The sequence below is a fragment of the Scomber japonicus genome, chromosome 14 (assembly GCF_027409825.1).
Source record: "Scomber japonicus isolate fScoJap1 chromosome 14, fScoJap1.pri, whole genome shotgun sequence".
Taxonomy (NCBI): Eukaryota; Metazoa; Chordata; class Actinopteri; order Scombriformes; family Scombridae; genus Scomber; species Scomber japonicus.
In genome coordinates this window covers 15,383,254-15,399,376 of record NC_070591.1, presented here as the reverse complement: position 1 = coordinate 15,399,376, position 16,123 = coordinate 15,383,254, and the positions used below count along the sequence as shown (strand labels likewise).

The window sequence follows — 16,123 nt, the reverse complement described above, 5'->3', positions numbered from 1 at the left end:
GGCGCTGGATACCAAACAGCCCATCATGAGATAGCACGCTTCTCGCTGTCAACCACACCGCAAGAAATGAGGTTAAATGGCACTATCTCCACAATATGGGAGCCTCTTCTATTTTTATTAACGGTGCTGACAGCCTCTATTCCAAGATGAGAGGCAGGGCAATTCTTGGAAATGGTTACACAGTAAATAAATACTGAGGCGTCCACAAGAACTCCTATTTATCTATTTTGCATTGTTTTCAAAAATTGGACACAGCTGTTTTCAACGCATGATGTGTTTCATAAATGCATCTCAAGCTACCATGAAAACATACTTCAGATAATTCAAAGCAGTGAAAAACTGCTGTTAATGATTGGAGAGGACCTGTTTGCTCTTAATTTCTTTGATGTAATGACCATTTAAACAGCACGGTGAAATTGTTAGAATGGATTTCAGACATTTTGAAATTCCCCCTAAGGGAGACTTCTTTGATACTAACGACCGTGGTAACTATACAATCTACCTAATCTCCCACCATCTTTTTCCACTGAGCTATTTTGGTGGGTGTGGGAAAAGGAGAGCAGCTGTAGGTAACATCACCTTATAACCGCTCACTTTCAAAGTATCAGACGTAAAAAAAAAAGAAATGTCCCAGTCTAAAAAAAGCAGCCGAAAGCTTGTGATAACTTCTCAATTCAAACTGAGTTACTGTTTCCAGAAAGAACATAATCTGGACTCACCTAGCAGCTGGACCCCCCTGGTGAGGCCGTAGACATCTATGAGAGCCCATAAAGGTTCAGAGACTTGAACCCCGCTGAAAAACAGCATGGGGCTAGCATCATTCATTCGATAGAACACCCGGCCCTTCTTGTCCACCCAGAAGGAGATTACGTTCCCCTCATTTGAGAGCTCCTCCGGCAGAGCTTTTGCCCAGAAGCCGCTCTGAGAGACCAGATCGGGACAGGCGTACTTTGGTAGGGTGTCTGGGTTGATCCTGGACGGGTCTTTGGATGTAAAACCAAGACGCAGAGCACCGCTCCAGCAGCACTGCTTTTTAGTGATCTGGAGAGTACAAATTTAATTCAACTTGATATCATTTTTTACATTTACTTTTCTCTTTGAGGTGTTAACAATAAAATAAAAACAGATTAATTTAAAAAAACTAAGACTAGTGTAGGTACCTTTGTATGTCTATCATCTGCAAACAATTTTTGTCTCTATTTACTTTGCATTTACTGTGCAAGATAACAGTATTCCTCACATGGCAATGCTTGCCCTGCTCTCTCACTTTCGAGACATAGATGGCCTGATAGGTGAAGTGGAAACTTGTTCTAAGCTGCTGCTTTGGCCCACACAAAGAGAGAGAGAGAGAAAAGAGAGAAAACAAAACAGTAGAGCAAAGTGGTGGGATGAAGAGTGAGGCAGGGGAGGGAGAAGAAAATTAAAAACACAAAGAATGGAGGAGAGAGGAGAGGGAGAGACATACAGTAGGAGGACTTTGCTCTTCATCATAGTCAAATTTAGCGTGTCCTTACTACTTTACAAACATTACGCAGTTCAGTGTATACTAATTAGGGCTGCCCCCTAATTAGTACACAGTTTGTGTACATTACAATAACAGGATAACACAGATAGATGTGTTAATTTATTCTTGTTTGGTTTTATTTATTCGTTTTTATGTTTAAAGAGAGATACCTGTCATTCCAATAAATCCATATGGTAGCCCTACGTTATATGTCAGCAATTTAGATAGGCCACAATTCAAATATTGCATCATATGCAGCTGTCTTTTATTTTATCTTTTTAAATGATCAAAATATGTTCCCATGACTGTGTTGCATTTGGCTATGTTAATGTGGTCAAAGTCATCACTGAAATTCATGCCAATGGATTTTCTGATTGCCACATAGTCTATGTGGAAAAAAGGAGCAAATAGTCAAATCTCCATATTGAACAGCCAAATCAGTTTCAGAAGAGTCACGTACAGACCTAGAATTAATGTTGGCATTAGTACACAATAACTTCATGAACTGTTGTGTTGTTTGTTCAGTAACATTTTTTAAAGGATACGGGGGAAGTTATCAAAATGCCCCATTATATAAATGTGAATTGCAAGTGATGCACATGATTGTCAGGGCCTGGTAGTTTGGTAGATTTAGTTTTTGTGTCTTGTCTACATCCTGTTTTATTTTGTTGTGTTTTCCATTGTCTTGCCTCCCTTCCTGTTTGCCTCCCTTCCCCTAATGTGTTACACCTGTGCCTCGTTATCATCCAGTGTATATATGTGGTGTGCTCTTTCACTTCTGTGCCAGATTGTCTTGTCAGTTTCCTGTCAGCATTCATATCTCAGTATATATTCTTAGTGTTATTGACCAGTTTTGCCTAGTGATTTGGTACTTCTGCCCTGTGATTTGGATTTCCTGTTTCTGACTTTTTGGACTGATTAAATGGCTTGAGAACTCTTCATCCCTGTGTCCCTGTCTCTGCATTTGATTCCACCTGGTCTGTGCCTGATAATGATGGCATCATGTCTCACAAATTATTTTTTGGTGAAATGGGTCCCTGATTTATAAAAACAATATCACAAATGGTAAAATAGATATTTTCTAATGACTTATTAGCTTTCCTTTTTCTGTCACAGCAGCAATTGCACTTCTCAAGTAGTTCCTACATTTTCGTAACAGGTTGCACCAGAGCACAATGTGTCCATCAGTGCCTCGCTCAGAAATGGATTTTTTTAATCGGCGTGCTCTAAACAGGCTCAGAATAAGCAAACACTGTGGTATGGGATTGGGACATATCAGCTAGTGATTGCCATGTATCTTCCTTACCTTCAGCCGAACTTGCTCATATACAGCAATAGGTCTGTTGCTAAAGGTGATAGCGTTACAGAAGCTGGCCTGTCTCTTGACGGTCCTCTGGGACATGTCCATGACGATCTGCGAGCCCTTGGTGCTGGGGTGGAAGAGCAGAGGAAAGGACGACAGACTGCTGCATGGCTGAATGGGCAGACAGCATTTAGGCTTGTGATGGCATCGGTGGGATGTGGCTGGAAATGGCCCATTCAGAGAATCTATGAGGATAAACAAGAGTCAATATGAATTTGTCAGCTATGCTTAGCTTGGTCCACAGGTGGTGACCAGAAAATAGATGACAATTAATTAATCTTATAATTTAGAGTAAAGTAACTGCATTTCAGATTAGAATATTAGATCATAGCATTTTGTGACCTGCTGTCACATGTCTTTTCACCTTACATACTAGTGTGCCCCAGAATTACCTAAAGTGTAAGCAAATGAAAGCAGCATAAAATTGAAAAAAACTTAATGTAAGCAGATGTGGTATGAATTGGAATAATTGGGCCCAGTTGGGTGATTACAGTATTTAGGAATATGTTGGTAGGAAAAACCTGTGTAGACACACCTAAGAAAACATACTTACAATCAATTCTTGATTAGAAATAGCAAGATGTAGGTTTTTGTGGACTCACATTAAGGACCAATGTGTAGGATTTAGTGGGAAAAAAGTGTTTCTCTCTACAGCCAGAGTTTGGTTTGTTTGTTCTGGCCTACTGTAGAAACATGGTGGACTTTGTGGAAGAGGACCTGCTCCCTATATAGAAAAGGTTCATCCTAAGGTAACAAAAACACAATAGCCTAATCCTTATTTTCAAGTGATTATACACTAATTAAAACATACTTATGAATATTATATTCTGTTTCTGAAAAATGTGGGTTTTTTTGAATGAACAGTGTAAGAACACAAGAAACACTCAAATAAATTAGCTAGAGCAATGGTCTGTTATGACCCTAGACCTTATCCAATAAAGTAGCCTGAGCTATTTGAAGTGTTTTCAGTTTCATCCATTTTTTTGAGGGTCTGAAGTGTATTTCACATTTTAGCTGCCAAAGCTCTACTGCCTTATACCCTCTGGTACTGCGCTGTTCTCAGTGTGTGAGAGGGGGAGTGGCCAGCGGCCAGAGCGGCAGCAGCAAATGTGTGCTTCTTTTACCGATATATTTATCTATATCTTTTACATTTCGTATCCAAACAATGTCAAACTTGGCACTGCACTTACCCATGCCCATAGCAAGACACCTGTCACGTTTGAAACAGTTCGAGAGATATGCGAATGACAGACAGACAGACAGACGGACGCTCCTGTAATTTATAAATAGATGTTACATGTCAAATTCAGTGAAAATACATTTAAATAATCTAATACTTGGGTTCTGTTTCCAGCCTCTTAAGGTAGATAAGTGCAACCACACACCTACAGGGTGTAGAAAAGAAAGAACAATATACAAGGTGATTACATACAAAAATGTTTTTGGATGGAAAAAAAATACAAGGACAGGCTTGCTCTCATTGTTATGTAATTAAGGAGAAAATTGCAGCTGCGAGAAGTTCATACAAAATGCTCTAATTTCAGTAAATTATATATTTCCAGTAAAAACCCTGTCACTTTGTGTTATTCTACAGTTTGCCAAATTTGAAACCGGTTAGTGTTTCCTCTGTGGTCAGGTCTGTGCTGGAACACCATTTGTACAATAATAAGTAGAGAGGAGGAAATGGAGCAGGAGAAATAGTAGGCACACTAACAATGACTAGCCAGCATGTACAGTAAGGTGCAACGACACCACACATCTGAACAGCTCTCTTAACAGCTAAATTAGCACTGCAGAAAGCAACCTTTGGGGAGTCACTTATGTATATGTTTAGCTGGCTGATATGTTCAAAACAGCTCTTATAACAGAGAGGCTGTGAATCCAGCTGTGGCTTATGTTTGAATGAGTGCATATCACTTGCAATATACTGTATTACAGTCAAGTATGCACTAGCTGCCCAATGATTTTTTTTAAAAGAAAATAAATAGAGCAGCTACCAGGCTTTGTGATATTTAGTGTGCTTTGTTTCACAGGAGGTGGTAAAATAAGCGCAGACCCACAGGAGTAGCAGTCTTTTTCCATTTTTCCCATGTGACACGTGAATCACCACTGCTCCCACTTACCGTAACTCATAATGTACCTAAATTGTTTTTTTGTTGTTGTTTTTTGGTTTTACAATGCTTTTCATGAGGACAAACCCACATTTCTCTTTGCAAAGGTTACAGTGACGTGGTGCAGGAGGCATTTTCTCAGAGACATTGGGTTCTCGTTACATGTACATGTACGGTGAGATGACTTCATGTACAAATCTCATTTAATGTTTTCTCTAATGCAACACTTAAGTCCTCTCTACAATGACATTTAAGGATTTTCCAGCCAAGACTGGAAGCCAAATAAATAATTTAGGCCTAATTAGCACTTGTCCTTGAGAGCTGCTTGTATTTTCACACCTAAATTTGGAAGACTGAGTAGGAGCTGCATGTATTTGTGTGTGTGAAAGAAGAAGACTATACGTGCCACTGCTGAAAGACAGCTATTCTCGCTTTCCTTTGAGTGACCTTGGAGGGTCGAGAGGTTTTACAATGTACCCTGGAGACAAATCAGTTATCACTGTCAGGAGGTTAAAGCCGATCATGTGGCCTCTTAGGCTGGGTCTGATAAAACATCACCACTATTTCGATTTCAGGACAGAGAAATGGGTCTGTTCTAGAGATGTTCCGATACCATTTTTCCCCTCCCGATACTGATTCCGATACTTGTGCTGTGGGTATCAGCCGATACCAGTGTGCTTAAAAAATAAAAAATAAAAAATCATACTACGCCTGCATGATTGTAATGTGATTATCATTGTGGTAAAGCCTGGCTCAGGTTAAAGCCTTTGTAAAACATAAATGAATACAGCAAATGGAAGCCATTTATTTTTAAATAGAACAGTATAAAACAGTAGTGCAACAGCAACTTAACTACATAAATCTAGGAATAACATATATATTTTTTTAAATAATGTGCAGCCACAATATTGTAAAATAAAAAACACAGTTTCCAGATTTGCTGCTGCAGTTTGTCCTTCTTTTTCCCTTTAGCTTTGGTAAATTCGTTGTACTCTTTAGTGTGACACGTCTTCAAATGTTTGATTACGTTGCTGGTGTTGAAATTAGCAACACTCGTGCCACCCCTCGAAATTGCTTCTTTGAATATGTTGCATGTCACCGTCTTACTGGTGGGAACATCCACTGTGAAGTACTGCCAAACCGCCGACATGATGCGCTAACGTTAGCTCCTTGTTACAGGTGTCAGGTGATCAGTTCTTCTTCGCCCCTCTAAAACAGCAGCTGCCCATGGCAGCATAGTGCAACTGTTTTAAGAGCAGCGAAGAAGAAGTGTGTCAGAGCTAACGGAGCTAACCAGTGAATAGAATCCTGTTTCTAATAAATTACGTGGTATCGGATCGTGCCTGGACTTCAGTACTCGCCGATACCGATGCCAGCATTTTTGGCAGTATCGGAGGCATTCCCGATACTGGTATCATAATCGGAAGAACTCTAGTCTGTTCTGTGGATAAAGACTAAATTTACATCAGAGCTTCAATGATTAATTGATTGGTTGTCAACTATTAAATTAATCAACTATTTTGATAATCAATTAATTATTTTCAGTCATTTAAAAAAGAAAAAACTAATTCTCAGGTTCCAGCTTCTTCAATATTTTCTGGTTTCTTTAGTCCATTTATATTATCTGAACATCTTTGGGTTGTGGACTGTTGGTCATGACAATGCAAGACATTTTAGGATATGACCATGGGAAACAGTGATCAACATTTTTCACCATTTTCTGATATTTTATTAAATATAATCAACAGATTAATGAAAATAAATTCCCTAAAAATAGCCCTAATTTACAAGCATGGATGTAAAAACTTGTTTGTCAAGGTTAAACAAGAAAAGGCTCAAAAAAGAATATAAATAATTTATAAATATATAATAATCTAAATATTCTCAATTAGATGTCACATATTTCTGTAGAGTTTCTCCCTATAATCAAATCACAATTGGTGAGGCTCTGCCAAGTGCACTGGGCTCAGCACTGTGTATTTGTGAAGCTCTTTGCATGTTCTTGTCGCTGCAGAACAATGCTGAATTGTGCTCAATGTACAACAGTGGTCTTAAATGAAGTCATAACAAATCCTTCAACCATATTGCATCTATGATGTCATGTCATACGCGATGTCTTCAGGAAAAAATAACAGGGCGGTATTGTACTCCATCAATGACTGGGCCTGAGACTGAATAGAGTATTTCCTGTGAGGTCTGAAAACAGCAGCAACACCTCACACACTTCGGCAGACAGTCTGGCAGTGTGCATTATTCACCACCTAAGCATAGATTTCAATCTATTTTTTCATTTTCACTGTATTAATATAATTTCTGCAGCAGTGAAATTAAATTATTTCCTCAGTAGCAGCTTTATTGACACATCCCAGGCATCTTGGAATAGGTTTACAGCATTTGGAGCATACAGAGGACTATATAAACTGAATAAAGTCAAATTAGTAAATAATGGATAAATAAAAATACCACATTTGATGTAGTTTAAATGACAGCAGAACCAATGATTAGAGCCAAAAGCGCTGATGATAGAGTGGCTGTTGAAGTGTGTTTAAAAAGTAATGCAACCTGACAGAGATGTCATGCTTAACAGTTACCAGAGCCCTGCCATGATAAAGAGAGGTGCCACGACAAACGTCAGATGAGCAACTTAAGGACGGATAATGTTACTTAATGCACCACCGCACACAATGTGACTGCCGCTGCTGTCATTAATTGGAAAGGACAAACACTGCAGAGACAAAGAACGGCCCTGGCCAGTGTCACCTGGCCTCCTCTGTGTTGTATCCCCAGGCTAGTTCTCAGTACGAAACCTCAACAGAGGCCCTAATGTGGTGTGACGTTAGTATCAAGGCTCGGCGACACGTACTCACAAGACCAGCACTCATAGACAGCATCCTAAAGAGCCAGAGGGCATGTATGTGATTTTAGCTTAAGTTACTTAAGACAGAAAACACTCCATGTACCATATCTCCAGGCAGCCCTTTCTTTTGCACTGTAATGTTAAGTAATGAATCATTATTGCTGCTTGTTTTGGAGGTATTTTCTAAATGAGGGTGTTACAGAAGCCAAAATTGAGGCACGATTTTTGTTGAACAAGAAAACAAGAGCTAGTGGCCCGTTTTAAGGTTCTAAGGTTCAAATAAACTTAATGACTTTTCATGAAAAATGGTTTAACCTCAAACTGTGATGCCCAAACTTCAGTACTACGTAAACGCACAGATGCCAAATTAGGAGAGGTGGAAGCTGAATGATTCATGGGCCCTTGAGCTGGACAGGGGCCCTGGAACATGACAGGGGTTATAGATATTTACAGTTTCAGGTCCCAGACTGAGCTCTTGTCAAGGGGCCAAGGATTTCTAGCAGCACCCCTGCCGGCACTTACATTACTATTCCACACTAGTGGCCTCTCAGAATGAAATTTGGATGGATTACTGCAGATTAACCCGAGTCCATTTGTCTGTCTGGTGGACGAGATGTTTTCTTTGCCCAGACATATACGCTAGTTAACATCATCACACAGCTTCAAACCAAACATGTATTATACAATATAAGCATCTGCTATACAGCCAAAGGAAAGAAATCAGCTCATGCATCAATACTAGAGCATCCAATCATCAGTGAATTCTGTTGCTTTTCAGTGTTCACTGTTTAAAATTCAGTCAAGGCCAAATGAAACATTCAGAAGTGAGTTCCTCCATTTCACAAAACTGGTTTGGACACCACATCTGCTGTCAGTCAGAGCTGCTGCTATAAATTATTCTCCTCATCTATTAATTAATTAATTGTTTAATTTATAAAATGTCAGAAAATATGGTGACATGCCCACAACAAGTAAAGCCCAAGATGACAGCTGACATCTTTATATTGCTTGTTTGGTTAAAGCAACACCCAATCATGTATAACATACTGTACTGTCCTATATACCAGAAGAAAGCAGTAAATCCTCACATTTGATAAGGTGGAGACAGAAAATGTCTACCTTATTATTTTCCTTGAGAAATTACTGAAATGATTCACTGACATTAGAAATAGATGCAGACTAATTGTTTGATCAACTAATCATTTCAGTTGTTGCTATACATAAAACAGTAATAGATCACCTGGGATAATATTTGATCAACTTTTATTGAGGAAACAAGGATGTTTTCTTAATGTCAGAATATAAAGTGAACAGTCGATATCATATTTATGTAACCTAGTAACTAGTTCAATCACACATGTGGCCTGTGTGCATTACTGTTAGAGTACAGATGAAAACTAGGGAACAAAAGTTTCTTGCTTTGCTTGATGACTGTATTAGCAACTAATCAGAAATACTTCAATGTGTCTTCAACTAACTAGATGTAAAGTTTCCGAGATACATTTTTAATTGACTGAAACGTGATCATTTGTATCATTAAAAAAGCACCTGTCAACTACCATCATTTAGACTTTCGTGATCAATTTATAGCCTCGTGAGTTCAAAAATACAAACATGAAAAAAACAAAGTCGTTACATTTATTTGTTTACAACTTGCTTACATTTACAAGCATGTATCACTTTCAGCTTGGCAATGAGGACAGATGACAAGCCAGGTGGAAAAAGTTGTGTGTAGTTTACCAATTTAGTTTCAGTTTGTCCTGTTTGGTATGTGAGCAGGTTTGACTGAAATTTGCATCTCTGGGATGTTTTATACTACAATGCTGTGAAGGATCATGAAATACAGTTTATTCTGTTTCCTTTTATTCCAAACCAGTCGTGACGTACAGAAGGTGTTCAAACTCAGCAACTTTCAGTTCTCGTTTATTTTTAGGCTGCCAGGACGCCCACAGTTTTCACTGCAGATTGTTTTCAATCTACACTTAAAATTACAAGATCTGTAAATAATATAGATTCAATACAGTCTCCCGGAGCTGTGATGACTGATGTCCTTACCGTACAGGGTATTTCTGGTGATCTGACCTCCCATGGCTGGATGCAAGGTGTGTTTTCACCTCTTCTCTAACTACCAGCGGATCCCCAATATTCAAATTCAGCTGCGCGTCCTCAGCGGCGACATTATTATACAGACACGACGCCGTGCTCAAAAAAGTCCCGACAGTGATTCAGCTGCAGGTTGCATCTGTCCAAAGCCTCAGCATGCAGCCAGCAGCAGCCAACACATTCAGCAGGCGGCAGCTTCCTCCAGTCCGTGCAGAGATCACGCTGAAATTAACATAAAAGGTGGTAGTGGAGGCGGAGCTTCCTAGGAATATTAACGCTGTAGTCACCAAAGAGAGGAATTTAGCAGTAAACCTCCTTAACGGCCTTGTAGATGATGCCTCTCTTTTTAATACAATTTAATGTCTCCATTGTAAGTCACATGTGTGCTGCTGAAATGCTGTTTTGCTTCTGTTTATTTGATTTTGATATCTGATTACTCCCATTTTTATGACCACTCGTGTTGTGTCCTCAGTTTACCTACTTCCTTTGGACTCTTGCCACAGATGCACAACCTTCATAAAACAGGTTGTGTTTTCACACCCACTTTCAAAAAATTAAAGCTGGTGTTTAGATCTAAAGCACAATCATATCAAGGAACTCAGATATGCTTTGGCTTATTTTACATAATCTCTCCTGATGTAGAAAACTGCAGAAAGGGAAATATTCTGACAGCAGGCTCTAAAATTAAGTTAGGCCTCTGTAAGGAGCCATCTGTGACTCAAATGTCCTCCAGTTAAACAGCAGCACAACTGAAGCTCTCTTTATTGCCACTCCACACCAGATTCATATCTCAACTCACCTTTGATGGCAAGGACATCCCCCTTATTTCCTCAGTCACTAATCTGCATGTTAGGTTTGACCCTCAGCTGACTTAAAATCTGTGCTGTATAAAACATCTGTGCAAAACCTCTTTCTACCATCTTGAAAATATTCCTAAACTCAGCCCCAACTCAGATGCAGAGAAATTTATCTCCTCAAGACTGGACTACTGTAATGTGCTCTTCACAGGGATCCATGGCAGGAGCACCTAGAAGCTCCAATACATTCAGTTCAGCGTTGCCAGGATCCTGATGAGAGTCAGAAAACAAACATATAACACCTCTGTTTTTGCACTGGCTCACTGTTTCCTTCAGAACTGACTACAAAGTCCTGCTACATACAAATCCATCAAGGGACACGCACCTCCCTACCTACAGGAAATGATCATACCACAAACCTCCACCCGCACCCTCAGATCTGCCAGCAGCTTGCTCCTCCGGGCCCTAAGTACTCTGAGTCTTCTGGTCTGCTGTGCCACGCTTGTGGACAAAATGCATGAAACAATATGGTTGAAAAGCTACATCTGACTGTTTGGATAATACAGAGATGTCATTCTGCAGGGTGGTATTTCCTCCAGCTACTGAAGGTTTAAGGGTTGCTTGGTTTGTGGTCATCTTACTCCAGTGTCTTCAGTCAACACAGCAGTGTTTCAGGATTTATTTGGCAGCTTGTGGGAAGATGAATGCTGATGCATTATGACAGTAAACTCTTAGCGGTGAAGTCGCCACGATGACCGTGCAGAGACACCACTGCCTTCAGGCTAGAATGATGCTGGAGCTGAGAAATTGGGCCCAAACATGAAAACACCAAGGCTGTGTGGTAAATTATCTTCAGTTTTTGTTTCAATATGGTTATTTGTTGGTTTCTTGTAACATCTTTTTCCTTCATAACAGTGACACAAAATCTGAAAAATTGACATTTTAGGCATGTGACTATTAAGCTTCATATACAACATTTAAAAAACTCAAACTCCGTAATTTAATTCATTTGCAACTGCTAATTAAAAGTGTAGTTTAACACATTTGCCCTTCCACCTTTCCATTGAAATGAAGTAATAACTTGGTCTGGCTTCTCTAAAGTGTCTGGCTTCAGAGGTTCAGAGTTGGCATGATGGCCCTGATCCCTGGTGGGCACCTCTCAGGATCTGCCTTGTCGCTTTGGCGTTTACATAACTTGTGTCGGCAGCCAGGCCTGTGAGACTCTGTATTGGCTCAGTAGCATGAGCTTTATTCTCATGCTGTTTATACAAACTGATTGCGGTTAACTCGACTGTCTGTAAGCAATTTGCAACACGGGTAAAGCCATATGACTTGGCATTTTTCATGCAGCATTTCACATAGTTATTTTCTATGAAAAGTGGTCAAACTGATTTTACTTGTCAAAGGAAATTGAGATGAATTAAAAATATCAAAGCAAAAAGTGTGAACAAAGAATTTAGGAGTTTATGGCATGAAGCCTGTGGCTTTCACAGTCATGCTTAATAGAGTTTGACATGCCACCTGATCACTGGGCTGTCAAAATCTGATTGGTTGTTCTGTAATACAAGGAGAAATGTTCTTCACTGTGAAATGATAAAACATGATGCCTTGTGTCTTACAGTAATATCAACGCTCCATTCACTACCCGTACACTTTAAATGATTGTCAAGCAATTACGAAATACGGATTATAAACATGCAAAAAACTAAATATATTTGTCTAAATTTGCCTTAAATGCATCTTCATAATTCTGCACACCAGAGGAAGAGCACAAAACCTGTATGACATTAATGATAATGTGAACACCTCCTAGTGCATCATCCTTAAAAATGTCATTACCTGTGAATAATCCCAACAATAATCACTCAGAATAGGGTTAAAGTTTAAAAATGGATTTAGTGTCTCAGTTTAACAGCTTAAAGTCACAAAGTATTATATTGATAAAACGATTCTAATTATGTTTATTATATATTTGTACATGGAAAAACTTTATGCCTTTCACTGATAGATTTGGATAAACACTATGTAGCCTGACAGAACAGACTGACACCTCCTCCCACAGTAGATTATTTGTAGATGGGCGCCTGGCAGGCAGCAGCTGCCTGGTGGGGTATGCTGGCGAGGGGCCTCTCCGCACATCTTGACAGCCTTGTTTGAGGCAGCCGTGGTGCACGCTTGCTCTCTTCGGGGATGATCCATGTTGAACAAAAACACCATTCAGCTCAGAGTTTGGACCCTCGCCCTGGAGCCATATGCAAAACATTACAAAGCAACACTAGAGCATCATATGATCCTCAACAGGGGGGTGTCAGCAGAAAATGAACCCCACCCGGCAGGCGTGTATACAGAGGTAAAATCAAGTTGTCACATAGCATTGAAAAGTGATAGTGACAAAAATACAGGGAAAATTGTTATTGATCATGACTGTGATCAGGCACACTGTAGCTGGGAGGAACATTCATTTGAAATTACTAGAATCAAGTTTATTTATTGGCAGAGTATATCCTTGAACAAAGAATTTGACTACAGCTGTCAGCAGCTCTGTGTACCAACATGCAGTGCCAAAAGGTGCAGACAAACAAACAGACATTCAGCTGTTGTGTAAGGTTAATAGCTGAACATAAATGTTCCTGGTTCATTGTTCCCAGTTTACAACATTCCACCACTGGGTTGCTATTGATTTTTTATTGTATTGATCCTTTTGTTCTTTCCTATTTTTCGATTCACATTTGTCCAGAGGATTTATGTTTTTGAACTGAGAGTTATAAATCTAACAGGAAGAACATAACAGCATTATGGGCTTGGTTTATATTTTATTTAGCTTGGTGTTCAGTGGTGTGCAGTGATCCAGAGATTGTGAAACTGAGAGATCATACTGAGATTATGATGTGTTTATAGACCTGTGGGACTATGATGGACTCATCTCTCTGCATCCTAAACACTCTATAATAATTTTGTTTATCATTCATTGCATGAGTAGAAATCCATCCTTATGTGTGTTTGTTTAATCACTAAATCAGTAACTGTGCTAAATGGCAGTCTTAAAGCAACTTTTAGCATCATAAAATAACCACCACTTTTACAGAATAGCTGGCGGTTCACACCAGGGATAACTGCAGCTGACCAAGATGGATAAAAGTACCCAACAGCACAATTTGACTCCGACTCTTGGATCAGGACAAATGCTTGTTTAACTTAGAGGCAGAAACACAGGGTAAATGTTGTTCCTGCCTGGGTCCTGTTTTTGTTTCTCTTGACATTTCTGCATTTGTCATTGCCTTCAGTAACACACTCTGTTCTTTTGGCTTTGCCATCTCCACCTGTCCACCAGATGCCCTCTTTCTTGCCTGGTTCCCACATCCACCTGCTTACTACCAAATTGTTTTGACTGGCTGGTCATTATCCAATCAGTCCTACTTATACCCACTGGTGACTGGCCATTAGGGGCAGGTGGGACTCTGACCCACCTGATGTCGCCAGAAAGAACTTTGCAAACTATGTTATTAACTTTGAAATGTGTATCTGCTTGAATTTGCTGCTATCTGCTATGATAATTGAATTTTCCTAAATTTGCATTTGTGTATCATTTCTGTTAGGATTTGCCCTGTCTTGCTGCCTCAACTGCGTATTCCTGATTTGCGTGAATGTGGGGCCAGCCCGTCTCTCACAATGCAATGAGTATTGTATGTGAGAAAATATGCATGCTTGGAGTGTTACTGTATTTAATGTAGATCAGACGAAATTGATGACAAGTGGGGCAGACAGCCCATAGCCCCACTACAGCATAATTTCATATTTCAGGGTTTGGCAATCTGTCTGACAGATCCAACTAACTTGTGAAAATGAAAAAAGTGGATTTCATATTTGAACCTATCATATTTGAACCTTGGAGTCCACCAGCCACAGGATATTGTCATCACTCAAACTGCTGGTAAAATTAACTGCAGGCATAATGTGGAGTGGCTTCCAAAGAAAAAGTGGATAACAGTTAGCTAAACGTTTCAGGAAAAAAATGACATCTGATGCTCTGGAATTTTCAGTTTCACATGTGATTGAATGGATATGATGAGAAATTATGTAAAATATAAATATGTTTAAAATGGGTTTGTTGCTGATAGACAGATTCTCCCTTACTTTAATTTGATCCATAATAACAGTTAATGTGGGAAATAGCTTTCTTATTGTTACATTGACCATAAGCAGCTGGATGATGCAGTAAAGAGCTGTCAAAAGGCGATGATACATTGCACCAAACCAACATAACTAACATAACTAACAGCATTAACTGATGGGAGACCTGACCAGCAACAAGGACGTATGGAAACTGGCGCCTTTTATACCCCATCACTGGTCACACACCAACTACCAAACCCCCCTCTTCCTATCCTCTCACTTGGTCTCTCCCGGAACCTTTAAGTTGGTGTTCGTACGCCTAGGGACTCTTTTGGCCGAACACTCTGGAGGAGACACCAAAAAGACAGGTAAGAATACACAAACAACTCAAACACAGGCCGCAACTTTAACACACTAATAAACACTCTCATTGAAATATGAAAGCACATTTATGTTGTGTCTGACGAAACAAAGCTCAACAGCACCTCATTTCCACTGTTTATCAATTATGAACACTGGAGGTGCACACACAGTATTGTCTAATCGCTCTCTCCCTCGGTGAAGCCGATTATCCACAACCGCACCTGGCAGAAGACAACACACATCAATCACAATTCATCATTTTCCCAATGGTTTAAAATATTCACCCACATGCTTCACATATTCAATAAAGATCAATGTGCAAATATGCAATGTGCAAAACTGTTAATGAAGTGCATGTGCCATTATTAAAGTGCCTAATTAAGTTGTTTATTTAAAAGTGACATTAAAACACAGACCCAGTTGTGCCATATTTATAAGGCAGAAGCCCTCAGTCACTAGTAACGAAGAGCTCTTTGTTACACTAATAATGAAGAAAGTTATTTCTTGTTGTTTTGTTGATCAGATGAACAATTAACAAAGATTTTTAATGAGATGGTGAATTTGAATACAAATAAAACATAAAACATGGGACTGATACATTTGAGTTTAATCTGTAATCTGTCTCCACTTCGGTATGAAACTGCAGAGATGGTGTGGTGTATTAGATCCTCACTCCTTAGAGCAGAAATAAAGGTTTTGGGATGGTCTTCAAAACGACAGCCCAGAACAACTTTATGTTCAAGAGAGAATTGGGGAAATCTCTCGGGTCAGTTGTTTTCACAGTGCGACCACCTGATCGCTGCAAAGCTGGTTTGCTCGCTCTTCCCATAATTTATCCTGTCATTCACTACATCTGAGCTCGACTGTGCTGTTAAACTATGGACTTTAGAAAACAAGGAGAAGTTGAAGTCT

At 39.5% G+C, this 16,123-nt stretch overlaps 1 protein-coding gene across 2 annotated transcripts in view; it reads right to left on the bottom strand.

Annotated features, from left to right (window-relative positions):
* LOC128372896 (E3 ubiquitin-protein ligase NEURL1-like) overlaps window positions 1-9,924 on the bottom strand; it is a 32,963-nt gene extending 23,039 nt beyond the window's left edge. For both annotated transcript variants that reach the window (XM_053333095.1, XM_053333096.1), the window contains exons 1-3: window positions 9,891-9,924; window positions 2,811-3,052; window positions 720-1,041 (exon numbers count right to left, since the gene is read on the bottom strand). In XM_053333095.1, the coding sequence (XP_053189070.1) occupies window positions 720-1,041; window positions 2,811-3,052; window positions 9,891-9,924 (598 nt within the window). The remainder of the gene's footprint in view (window positions 1-719; window positions 1,042-2,810; window positions 3,053-9,890) is intronic.
* Window positions 9,925-16,123: the final 6,199 nt, after the last annotated feature.